This window comes from Podarcis bocagei (genome assembly GCF_964188305.1).
Source record: "Podarcis bocagei genome assembly, chromosome: 12".
Taxonomy (NCBI): domain Eukaryota; kingdom Metazoa; phylum Chordata; class Lepidosauria; order Squamata; family Lacertidae; genus Podarcis; species Podarcis bocagei.
The window spans coordinates 38,740,406-38,753,787 of NC_138137.1; the positions used below are offsets into that span (position 1 = coordinate 38,740,406).

Consider the following 13,382-nt stretch of genomic DNA (forward strand, 5'->3'; position numbering starts at 1 on the left):
ATCTTGGGATGAAGTGAAAGCCTGAAAGGGTATATTATCTGTAGCCATCTATCAAATCTGAATGTATAACATATCACATGTTGTACTACTGCTTTAAAAACAACCACCACCCCACAACAAACCACATGATTCAATAAGTACAGAGAATTGGTAGCAGTTTTCTTGCCAATCTAATCCACATTGCTCCAGAAGGCTGAAAAAAGAAAGTTCCTGCCCTGCCCTAGCTAGCTTTGAATAGATGCAGGTGACTTGAAGGAACCCACCACACTTGTGCAAAATTCTTGGAGGCTGGTCAGAAAGAATTCAAGCGCTTGAATGGAAAGCTGAGCTCTGTTCACCCATGTCTTCGCTTTTCCTAGTCATTCCAACCAAAAAGTCCTCCTCATTTGTAGATACTTTAAAGCAGACTTCCCTAATGTGGTGCCCCACAAATGTTTTGAACCACAGCAGCCCTGCTGACTAGGCCTGATAAGGTCTAGGCCAAAACATGGAAGATGGCACCAGGCTGGGGAAGGCTGACCTGAAGAATACCGACCCTCAGTACAGACCCTTGTGGAGCCACACAGTTTATCTCCATCTGACTACTCTCAATTTGCTCACTTTTTGGTTTTCCTGTCATTTTAACAGTTCCTGATATAAATTTTTTAAATAACAGAATCTAAGTTATTCCATAGCTACTAAGTTTTATGTGTCTGGCAAAGAACTTAGTCAGAAACAGAATATATAGCATACGTACCTCTGTCTGCCAAAACCTAAACTTTTAAGGAACATGTTCTGGTTAAAGGTATGTTGATGTTCTTTCAGCATGGCTGCTTTTCCACATCCTTAATTCTGTTTATAAAAATCTTTCTTACCATTTCAAGACAGATGATTGGTCAATTTATTCATATTAAGTGATTCTGGAAATCTTCTAACTACATAGTACATAAGCTGACTCTAAATATGTTGGTTTTCTGAATAGTTGAAAACTTACAACTACTTGAATGCAATTGAGGCTTGGATGACTACTGTGATATATTACTCAAGAAAAATGAATTGGGTTTGATATTTCTTGATATTTTGTAATAAAGATGCAACAAATTCATTGTTTTGCTATAATTTCTTCCCTTATAACTTTGCCAGTTACCATTTTTACTGCTTTTCTGGCCAGCTTCTGATGTACTTAAATAATATTCATTGTGTAAATAAATAGTACATAAAGAGCAACATAGCATTCAGTACCTTATGCTGAAATAGTCAGATAGTTAGAAGGAGAAGACAACATGTGTAGTTATTAAGTCATAGACTTACATGTAACAAATGTGTGCTCCCCTTTGGGCTTATTTCCATAACCTAGTAAAATAAAATGTGTCTGCAAGGTGGCATTCCTTTACCTACTTACCTGTCAGTAATCCCCATTAAACTAAATGAGTACAATGTACTGTACTCCTGAGTAGACAGGTACAGGAGTGTGCTCCCAAGTAGGCTTCTCATTGGCTTGGTTGAAAGCATTCAGAATACTTGCATTGCCTATTATGTTCTCAAAACTTTTAACGTTATTGTTGAAGACAAGTAAAACATATCTGGGAGACAAGTAAAGCATGCCTGCAATATTTTTCCTGAAAGGAGTGATAGAGCAGCAGTGTCATCTAGCTTATTTAAGTTGTTAATGGTTTATGGCTGTGTGCAGCAGCTTCATGCACAAGTGTATAGGAGAATCTTATGTCAGGCCCTGAACTTTGTCCTGAGTTCCTGTGTGCTTCTGAAAAGTGTTATTTGTATCATTCTGCAGTGACCCCCTCTGGCTGGCAGGCATAAAAGCAGCCATATTTAATTCACTTTCTCTCCCCCCCCCCCCTTAATGTAAGGATCCTAAAACAGAAACATCATATTTTTGACTTCCTTCAGAAATAATATTTTCACTTAGTGGTGTTTATATTTGAGTAAAAGTTTCAGAATGTAGAAAGATTTCCATTACAGTGTTGTCTGTTTTTCTTTGAAATGGCATTTGAATAGTTTTTATCAAATACTAGACAAAACTAAGCAAAATCCTATTTCGTTGTCATTATGACTGGGGACTTTGGGGTGGAAGAGAAGAATTTACTGCCAGAGGGAAAATTCCACACAACATGTGACTCTACTAGAAGAACAAAGGAATCATAGTTGCTCATAGTGGTAGTATTTTGCCCAATTAAAATCTTTACTTTTTAATAAACTGATTTCAGTAATGCAGGCCTCCTGTATAAATACGGTTTAGCAAGGTTGACAGACAGTTGCATGATTTTGTGCACACTGCTGCATGCTGAGACAACTGCTTCAATGTTTCAGTCCAGCAGTAAATGCTTTCTGCCTTCGAGCTGAAGCTTATTTAGTTGGGCTTATCTGGTGCTGCTGTAGCAACCATCAGTCTCCAGGCAACTGAGGCACATTGACCTCTTCGATGAACTGAGTGTAGCACTACTTCAGTTTAGCTTCCTGAGACAATAGTAATGGCAGTGAATGTGAAAAATGGTTTTTTGTGTGTGCGTGTTTTGGTAAGAGCCTACATTGCGATGAAAAGATGTCAAAATACTTCCGTGAATTTTGATATAACTTTGGAAAGATTGTGTGCAAAACCTTTCACAGGAGTGGCCAAAGTTCACTGATAGTGCAAAGCCCTTATATAAATATACTGTGAATTTTGAGCATTTTTGTACAGAACAGTGTTTGAAATTAACTAGTGTGCATTATGGGGCAATTGACTATGTTGTGTTAGGCTTTTTTTTAGTAATATGCCATGTCATTGCCTGACTATAATCTTGCTTGCTTGCTTGCTTAAAAAATGTGATTATCTGACTTCGCCAAAGTTCTTGCTGGAGAGTGAGCGGTGTTGTAATAGCAGTGTCTTCACAGTATATGCATTTGGCTGGAGGACAGAAAGCTTTGAAGCCGCATTCAACATATAGTTGTATGTCCACTTGATCCTAGACATACTCTCCTGTTCTGTTTGGGTTTTCAATAATCAGAGGGCTAGTATCTGGCAGGTATCTTTTGTCTTTTAACAGTAAATATTAAAAATGTTGAAATAAAGGTATCAAATAATTTAGAAGAAAAGTTAAGCTATTTAGTAGCTAATGATTAGATAGTACTGATTAGAGCGCTTTACATCTAGTGACTTTATGGCTTCTATTATAAGTAACTACAGTGGTACCTCTGTTTATGAACTCAGTCCATTCCGGAAGTCCGTTCTGAAACCAGAGGCTTTCCCTAATGAGGCCTCCCGCCGCCGGTGCCCTTCCACCGTTCGGATTCCGTTCTTAGACTGAGGTAAAGTTTTCAAACCAAGACACTATTTCCGGTTTTGCAGAGTTTGTAAACCAAATCCTTCTTAAACCAGACTATTCTTAAACCGAGGTACCACTGTATATGGCTACATGTTATTTTCTGTGGGAAATACAGAGTGTTCTTAAAACGGACATCAGCTTTCCCTCTTTTTTGATATTTAAATTTTCAATAATGTCAAATAACTAAGATTTATTTGTCTGTATAAAGCAGAGAAGATTGTGGCCCTCCAGGTGTTGCCAGACTACAACTTGCATCATCCCACCTATTGACCACACTGCCTGGGGCTGATGGGAGTCCCAACATCTGGAGGACCACAGATTGTTCATCCCTGCTATAGCTATGATTTAACTGCAAATTGCCCTTTGTAAACCCTGTGTAAAATGAATAGCACTTGTGAAAAAAAAAAATCATAAATACCAACAGGATATCAGACATTTTTGAGTGTTTTTGTTGAAACAACTTCCACTAGAAGAGGGAACAAAAATTGCACTTGTCCTCTTAGAGAGCCGAAGGATCTCCAATTAAAATTACAGTGGTTAAGTTTTTTAAAGTACATCTATATGGAGAATATATTTCCATTTTAGCTTTGGCAAAAATATATTTGATAATCTTTGTATCCTCTTTTCCAAATTCCGATAAGAAAGAATTTAAAAAAATAAAAGAAAATATTTCCGGTTTGAAGCAAATAGTGATGCTGTTCTTCGTTTAATTTTAAAGTATGGAAATAATTGTGACCCCCAACAATTATTAACAAAAAAATTAATTTGCAAGAGGGGTATTTATTAGATATAAACTGATTTTACAAAGCAGCTTTGGAATTGGTGGCTCAGGCCTTTCTTGCTGTCCTATCATGAATGAAGGAGAGTTCAGTAATGGTTTAAGTACAATTAAATCCCTCCCCCTTCTTTATGGAAACTCAACTGTGGGCATTTCAGCATTAGCCTAAACAATGGTTTTGAATTTGTTAAGCCCCTAACAATTAGAGTGAAGTTTGGGGCATTGAATAATGTCGGAATGATGCAATTGAACCTGACAGCTTCAACAGTCAGCCTACTCATGGGACCTGAAAGTTGTTCACACTTGGTTTCATCTCTCATCACACGCTGAGTATTAAAACCTTAGTCGTGGGGAGCTTAGACAGGAATGGGGGCTGTATCAGAAAATACTAAATATCCTAAAAGTTGAGGTGACTGGGTGCTTGTGCTTGATTTTTAAGACTATAGGGGTTCTGTCATAGTTAGAAAAAAGTGTTCTGCCAGGTTTTATTCTAACATTGATTTTCTTAAAATTTAAGCACAGATCATGTGGTTATTTGCTAGTTATAGAAATAACTACTAATAAAATCTTAGGGCACGGCCCACTCTCCTGTTGGTACAGTTCCTATGTGCATAGGGTGTCTGTTCACAGTGGAGACCCATTCATCTTTCCCCTACTCTCAACCTGCATGTGCAACACAATAGGCTTTTTGAGCAGGAGTAACCTGCCCTGACCAGAGAGGAAGGGCAGGATGGGAGGATGGAAGGCAAACACAGACCTACCATCTCCTTGACTGGCTGCCTGTGCATGCATGTAGTCAGGGGAGGGGGGGGAAATAAGGCTTTCTTGAGCCTATGGAAATTGTTTGTGCATGGGCACAGCATATGAGGTGCTCTGGATTATGCCTCATGTCATTAAGCAAATAATTCTCAATAGATAATGGCTTATTTAAAACACTGACTTACTCAATTTGCTTTTCTGTTTCATGCAACACAGAGACTAGGTATATGTCTCTGTATTGCCTTTAATCAGAACATTACAATGATATTTTTATAAGGTATACCTTCCACGATCTGCTTCTGTTTTCCGTACATTGCATTACCTATAAATAAAAGGCATTTTGTAAGTGTCCAGAATCTGTGTGCTGAAACATCTTTAAAGTTCACATGGATAGAAAGTGCATTTCAGTCTTGAGTTGATGTTTCTGATTAAACTGAGTTAGCTGAAGTAAAGTGAAATGCAGTTTCAGAACTGCATATTGGTACATGTTTGAATCCATTATCTTAAATGTATTGATAGGGTGAGTCTACCTTTTAAAGAAATGCTTCTTCAGTGTTTTTCAACTTCAAGTGAAACATGATTCTTTTACTTCACCCTTAAACAATGCAGCAATGGAATACTTTACTTTCCTGTCCAAATTAAGTTGCTATATAAATCGTAATCCTGCATCTAATTTCTCTCCCCCCCCCCCCGACAGTGCTTTGGTTCATGATATGCTTCCTAATTAATGGCCAATTTGATTAAAACAGCTTTTATTGCAATTTAGGAATAATATTTGAAATATAATGTGTACATCTCTGGGAACTATAAAATATTTCAAAATTTTGAATTTGAATGGGTCTAAATTTGTGCGTGTGTGTAGTAAAAAAATAGGTTTCGCTTTTCAAATGTTCAAAAATATTATTTTCTTTTGTCCTGTTTTAGTGGGTGGGTTGGATAGCTACCATGGTTGGAAAGGTACCAGCAATTTTTGCATGTTTGGCAAGATGAGATAAAAAACCTACTACTTGCAGCTAAATCTCTGTGAAATCAATGGATAGGATCCAAAGAACAACACTCCTAATTATGTGTTCAAGGAGCTTGTGTTTCTTGAGCAGTTCCTTGTTCAGTATAGCAAACTGCTTCTGAAAGGGCTGTGTCTCAAAAGCAGTTTGTGTTATAGCATGGGGTCTTGCTGTTCCATGTGTGGGGAGTCAAAAACCTTACTGGGCTTGTCAGAAATTATCTCTGTGGATTTTTGCCAGTGGATCTGTTGTCCAAGGGCTGTGTCTAGAATCAGCACAGGAAAATGCATGCAGGAAAAAAGTTGGATTTGGGTGGGGAAACAACTAAGCGCTCATTATTCTCTGCTTTTCACCAGTGAGTTTTATTGTATTGAAAATGGGCATCGTACTTTTATTGTGCTAGGAGGAATAATGAGTTAAGTGCAAAGACCTGCATTTTTTGTATAAATTCTGCAAATTCTCGGGGACTTGCCTTCTTATTGCATTTTAATCCTTAGGACCTTTTGGGAGAGTAATTAAGAGGACAATAAATGAATTAGGACTTGGGCAAAACCTACAAAGTATCTTTATTTCATGTAATTCCAGCTTTCTTAAGAATATTGTTTGCATGTATATGATTATACAAATGAATTCAAAATTGCTCTTCTAATCCATAATTCAATTCCATGAATATTCACTGAGTACTGCATCGAGTGGCAACTTGTGTGTGTGAATGAGCCATCACTGAACAGCTACCACAGTGAGAACTTTCTCATTCATACTTAATTTGGACTGCCATTTAGTGCGTAATCTTCACAAGGTAGCTTGCATAATATAATTAAATTAAAAACAGCAGTATTAAAAATGATCTAAGAAAATTAAAAAACAAGTAGCATAAAAATCAAACACCTTTAATCAGGAGTTCCCAAACTGTTTTCTGTGGATCACCAGTGATCCATGAGCGTCACTCGGGTGGTCCATGGCATGCCAGTATTAAATATCCATATTGATTTTAATTATATATTTTTATTGCTTATTTTATTTCTTACGCTATACTTTAATGTATTACAATTTCAGTTATATGGAATGCAAATTAAAATACAATGCAAGAATTAAAAGAAGCAATAAAAATACAATTAAAAATCATACAGCATCTAGCAAAGTGCATCACAATTGCTACTACAGGCAGAAAAATCATTAAGTCCACCAAGACCCTCAACAATTTTCAAGTGGCCTGTAGAGGAAAGAAACTGGGAAGTGCTGCCTTAAACCATTTTACAGCAGCACACCAAAAGATCTATGTTGCCCTGGTGCTTTTCAATAGAGCCATTTCACACATTCAGCTGCAAATAATCTGGTTGGCAGTCTTAAGTATTCTTGCCAGGAAGTCTGTCACTGATTGAACTTTAAGGATTGAACTGTAAGCACAGAGCCATCAAGTGATGCAAGTGATTGTATGAATTGGACTAAGTAGCTCGTTCCTTTTTGCTTATCTCTAACATGTTAAAATGTTCAAAGGATTCAGCCCTTATGATTCTCTTACAGAATGATAGGAATTACCTGCGCTCTGGATTTAGCCAGTGTTACGCCACAAATTAGTAATGAAAATTCAGTATTTCATATGTATCTTCTCCTTGGTATTTTGTGCAAAATATTTTTTCCCCTTGGTATTTTGTGCAAAATATTTTTTTTTCTTCGTTTTGGGTTTTGACTTGCTTTCTGATGGTTCCCCATAAAAAATATTCTATTCTGGTAGCAGATAAAGCATTGGACAATATCCAGCTGAGTCATCGCTTGAATTAGACCCACTGAAATAAATGGACTAAAGTCATTTATTTCAATATGTCTACCCTAATAATGAACATCATCCAATGCATTAAATCACCAAATTTTCAAGTGTGTGTGTGTGTGTGTGATTTCTTGTCAGTGCTTTGCTTGCCCATGAAAATAGAAAAACGTGAAGAGTGGCTTTGGGGCACAATTTTCCCTTGGTTTATAAGCAAGGGCTATTGACTTTCTTTTGCAATAGTTGATAAATGTATACATTTGTAGAAGCTTAACATGTTGGCTGGAGGCCAAAGCCTAATAGCAGAGTAAGATTCTTTTAAAGATGTAGCTTATACTTTGTAATATTTTGCTTATGGTATTTCTGTTGTGTGCAGCTAGTCAACCTTCTTTTAAATGGGGGACAAGCTGTCCAATTTCAGCCTTTTAAAAATCTGTTGATCTTAATGTTAAACACAAGTTTAACTGTTCCATTGAATTCAGTGGGTTGTGTTGTACAATCTCAAGTATGCTTATGAGAAAGTAATTTCCCAGTGGGGCTTACTCCCCAGTAAGTGTGCTTGTGATCAGACACTTAACTTTGGCTGGGTTACACCTTAAAATTTAATTTCTTCTTCAAAAACAAATTTTCATGTTTTTTGAGTTTAAATTAAAGCTATTTATACTTTTTAAGTGTTTAACTTTCTCTGCGTCAATACCATGAGGCTGAAATCTATAATATATTCTTCTTAAAAGCAATTCTCTGAAGAACTGGTAGCAGTTCACCAAGCTTCCAAACTGAGTATTAAATGAGTTATGTTAGTAGAAAGTAACATAGTTAAGGGAAGAAGGTATTTTTATTACGCTGGATTAGACAAAAGTTCTGCCAGCCTCCTCAGTTTTATCTCTTCAAGGGTTCATTTTGCTTGTTTGGCACAAGTCCCAGCGGAGAACTTCAGAATTGTGGTTAGCAACATGAATGAATACAATTTTGGATGAGCTCTTCAGTAAGTTGAACTGGCCAGCTGCCAAAACTGAACTTCCTTATAAGGGGGTTGGGGCAGAGCTGTGATTCACGGAGCCCAACATTGTATAGAAACGTACTTGTAATGGCTGTGTTTTCTGTAAAATAAAACAAAAACAAAAACTTGGTTTCCTCGTGTAAATGAAATAGGAAGTAACCAAATGGTGTGCAGGTTTTACTAATGATAGAGCACAACAAAGGAAATATGACTCTATGTGGTTAAACTATAAAGCTGGAAGTTGGATCTTTTGACCTTCATTGCCTTCTTGTGATGTAAGGAACCCAAGCATTTGTGAGACATCTGTTGTCTACCTGCCCTTATTCTGTAAATGGTTTAATAAGATTAAATAATTAGGAAAACCACACGGTCACCATGCAGCCAAGCCCTGGTATTGCCTGCGTCCTTTGGAAATGTGAACAATTCTGTGTTACCCAACATTTTGTAGCAGTTACTTTGAAATGGTAGCTCATGCCATTTCTGGGGCGGATTAGTTTGGATGTTGCAATGCTCTACAGCGGTGTTTTCCAAAGTGTGATACATGTATCCCCAGGAGTATGTGAAAGGCTTACGGCAGAATTCTTTTATTTGACTTTATTGTGTGTTTTTTTAGCTTTCAAAAATATGTATTGTTAAAACTACCCCCAAATTATCTGTCCCGCTATTTTAAGTTTGGGAAACACTCTTCTACAGTATCATAAAGTTGGAAATGTTTGTTTAGTTTTCAAATATATTTCTTTGGTTCTAAGCTTGATTTAGGGACGCGGGTGGCGCTGTGGGTAAAAGCCTCAGCGCCTAGGGCTTGTCGATCGAAAGGTCGGCGGTTCGAATCCCTGCGGCGGGGTGCGCTCCCGTCGTTCGGTCCCAGCGCCTGCCAACCTAGCAGTTCGAAAGCACCCCTGGGTGCAAGTAGATAAATAGGGACCGCTTACAAGCGGGAAGGTAAACGGCGTTTCCGTGTGCGGCTCTGGCTCGCCAGAGCAGCGATGTCACGCTGGCCACGTGACCCGGAAGTGTCTTCGGACAGCGCTGGCCCCCGGCCTCTTGAGTGAGATGGGCGCACAACCCTAGAGTCTGGCAAGACTGGCCCGTACGGGCAGGGGTACCTTTACCTTAAGCTTGATTTGAAGACTGTACGTGTGTGATATTCTTGACTGCCTGTGTTGAGTTTGTGACACTTTAAAGTGATGCATTATTAGGTTTTTCTCTGCAAAAGTATAAACATATTTTAATTTTAATTTTGTATAGGCAAATACCCTACCTGGCTCTTCCCTTGGCTTGCCTCCATCTCATACGTATGGCAATAGGCTGAACCCCACCTCGACAATGGGAGCACTTACATCTCAGTCTGAAAACAGTCAAACAGGCAAGATAAAGATTTTCAAAATGTCTCTTTTGCACCGTATCTTTTAAAAGGAGATTTTTTAGCTAATTCCTTCTTCCTTTTGGTTCAGCTGCGTGTTTAACAGCTTGCTGGCTTTACTGCAGAAGTCATTGCTGTGTATCTTCCACTGTCTGAAATGTAAATGTTTAAGCAGAGCCATGAGCAAGCAGGAATGCAACAATGTCTCCTGTGACTTTTGTGATTGATGCGTTCAGTTCTCTTAGTTCTCTGCAATGAGGGGAGAGCAGCGCTGGGGTTTGCTGTGAATAGTTTAAACCTTTATTTGCATAATTCATGAAATTGCACGATATACAAGTTTGTGTGACCGAGATCCTGTTACGCAAACTTTCGCAGTGTTTTTAAAAATGATGATTTTTTTTTTAATAGTATTGGCTTAAAAAGAAAAAGAAAATCTATAATGAGCTGCTGGATTTGCTTTGTTTCATTCCATCCTTAAGGATTTGTTGACATGTCGTAATAGTCATGCCTGTTTGGGGGAAGGGAATGAGTTTAGCAGTTTACCAAGAATGGATCAGTCATGTCTTGCCCTCTAAGAGGCCAGAGGTCATTTGCCGCAGAATAGGGGGAGGGCAACCTTGAAGGGGGCAGATAGGGTTATTTTATTGAGAGGCCATAGGGAAAAATAACCCTTTTGAGTCCTACCAAGCAAGATGCTTCCATGTATTTAATGATACATTGGAAACACATCTCATATTCTCCATCTTTCTTTTTCTTCACTTTTAAAGTAATAGGCATTAATTTTTTTAGAAAAATAATGTATGCTTTAACATTTGTTAGTGGAACTTCTGGGGGGGAAAGTTACTGATAAGAAGTAAATATACAGGGCGGTTTATGGGTTTTCCTGGGATGCAAAGTGTTAACAAAAATACAAAGCCTGGGGATTTGCTGTGATAAGCATACAGATTAGCTGTCCACAGCTGTGATTCATTACTTTCGCTGCAGAAATTAAAAGTGGCTGAGGGGAGGGTACTGGAAATGCAAGCCATGCTTCTGTGCTATAAAACTGAAAGCAATGAAAGGACTGAGGCTAATCCTTGGCCTGCTACGCTCAGAGAAATGTGTGCGGACAATGCCTTCCCCACTGCAGTTAGCAGTTTTAAACTGGTAACCTTCTCTAGTGTTACTAGCAACTCCCAGATACTGGATTACATTTTGAAAGGATGTCCCTATCTGCAGCATCTTAAAATATTATCTCGGAAAGAGTCACTCTTGGCTTTGAAATATTTACTCTGCAGATCAAGATCTTGGAGACAATAGCCGGAGCCTTGTGGGCAGGGGAGGTTCACCCAGAGGAAGCCTTTCACCACGGTAAGCAGTATTTACACTCCTGAGTTAAGGCAAAGGAAATATTCTTTAAGGCATGGAAACTTTTATCTCTTATCAGCCATGCTTTCATTTAGGCTGAACAGAATTGTACAGATTTGTGTCTAGAGGGGTAAAGAAAAATGTTCCCAATATCAACTTAACAGGATTAACTAATAAAATAATATATTTTACCTCTGGTATGAAAATGGCTTTGGGGAGTTCCACATCCCTCCAATTGTTACATAATCTTGGCTCACCTATATGGCTAGTTGATTATTTGTATGTAAAATCCTGTGTATAAGCAGCTACCAAATGTCCACATATATATATTTTTAAAAAGAATGTTAAATGTAAACATTTTATATGTCAAATGTGTTTTTTAATGTGTTAAAGAAAGAAAAAAAATAGGTAGTTCAGGAAAAGGGAAAGTTCTTCCAGAGGCAATGAAATCTAAAATGTAGACATGACCAGAACTGAAACACTGGTCACCAGAATTTAATCACTTTATGCTGGTGTCTTTGTTTAAAGAAATAGTATTTGCTGCTAATTGTCATGTAAAGATGGTATTGCACTGCTTGTATATTGACTTCAGTGGAATTTTTTTTTTTCATAATTATTTGTTGGCATTCTTAAACTTTTTGCTTAATGATAGAATAGCACTATGTGCTGCTGCTGCAGTATCAGCAGTCATTTAATAAGTTGGTAATAAATAAAAAACATTGTTAGTGGAGGCATGTCAATGTCCCATATCTAATCAGAAGTGCTGTGTCATGTACAAGAGTAAATGAACTGTAAAGTGAATGTTAGTGATCTGTGGCCTGATTTTCAAGAGCTTGCAAATCCCAAAGACTGACTGAAAATATATTCACTACTGAAGAATCAGGCCAGTATTGTCTTAGGGACAAATCCTCAAAAGTCTTATGAAGATGGACTGTGACAGATTGCAAATTAAGCCTTTTACGTATATAGATCTATTTCCTTAAACATCTTTATCTCTGTTGGAGCTGTTTGTAGGGTTCCATTGTGTGTTAGTTAGTTAAAATTAAATAAAACAGATAATGTATTTTCTTATTATTAGTGTTGCAGCATACTAAGCCTTTTGATTGATTTTTTTGGTCTGGTAAACATGTGGATTATTGGAAAACTTTTTATTTAGGTATTTTATTAGGGTCTTGTCCCTTTTCAGAACTCTTTCATAAATAGAGGAATAATAGCACAGAATACACAGAAATTCTCCTTGTTTAAGATATATTTGTTATTTATGGATTATATGTAATTATAACAAAGTGAAACATTATTAACATAGACTTGCAAATAAAATGCTATGTATGCTTATATGAAACAACTTGGCATATGTGCACTCCTGTAGGTATAAAACACATGTTAAAAATGTGTTAAGATTATAAGTATTTTGATTTTATGAAACCCTTCAGTTTTATCCCATTCTGTTTTATAATACACTAAAAAGGGTGCAAAATTGTGTGTAAGACCACACATCTGTCTCTGACACTGTACATGAAACAATGGAAAGGGACAATGTATCTTTTAATCACACTCCACTATTTTATATATATAAAAACTGCCAGTTTAGATCTAGCCAGTGACCTTTGGTAAACCTAGTGCCCTGTCTAATTGTTCGGGAAATATGCAGGTATGGGATGATCTGCTCTTCGCACCTCCCCCCCCCCAATTCCTGACATTCAAAGGGTTTAGATTTAGTGAGGTCTACTAAGCATATATGCCTGTATAATGCACAATCATTAACATAGAGCTTATGCAGATCTCCCACAATGCATCCAAATAAGTGAATGGAGGTTTGTGCAGCAGTCGACTCTGCACCCTTTGAGACTATGTGCAGAAGTGCTCTGGTCACATTGGCTAATAACCACAGATTAATATGTTTAATACTGTATTTTAACCAATGTAGTATATTGCCCCACTTCTGTGATACAATTGTAGATTTAGTATACTTTGTAAGGAAGAACAATGGATTTGGTGTCATGTAATTCTTGCACTGTACTGAAGAGTATATAGCAGTTTTATATCTACTTTACCCTGTTTATG

General features: G+C 37.5%; 1 protein-coding gene across 6 annotated transcripts in view; it reads left to right on the top strand.

The window, feature by feature from the left end:
• Positions 1 to 13,382, top strand: part of MLLT10 (MLLT10 histone lysine methyltransferase DOT1L cofactor) — a 101,479-nt gene that overhangs the window by 77,388 nt on the left and 10,709 nt on the right. For all 6 annotated transcript variants that reach the window (XM_081163152.1, XM_081163151.1, XM_081163154.1 and 3 more), the window contains 2 exons: positions 9,857 to 9,974; positions 11,249 to 11,321. In XM_081163152.1, the coding sequence (XP_081019278.1) occupies positions 9,857 to 9,974; positions 11,249 to 11,321 (191 nt within the window). The remainder of the gene's footprint in view (positions 1 to 9,856; positions 9,975 to 11,248; positions 11,322 to 13,382) is intronic.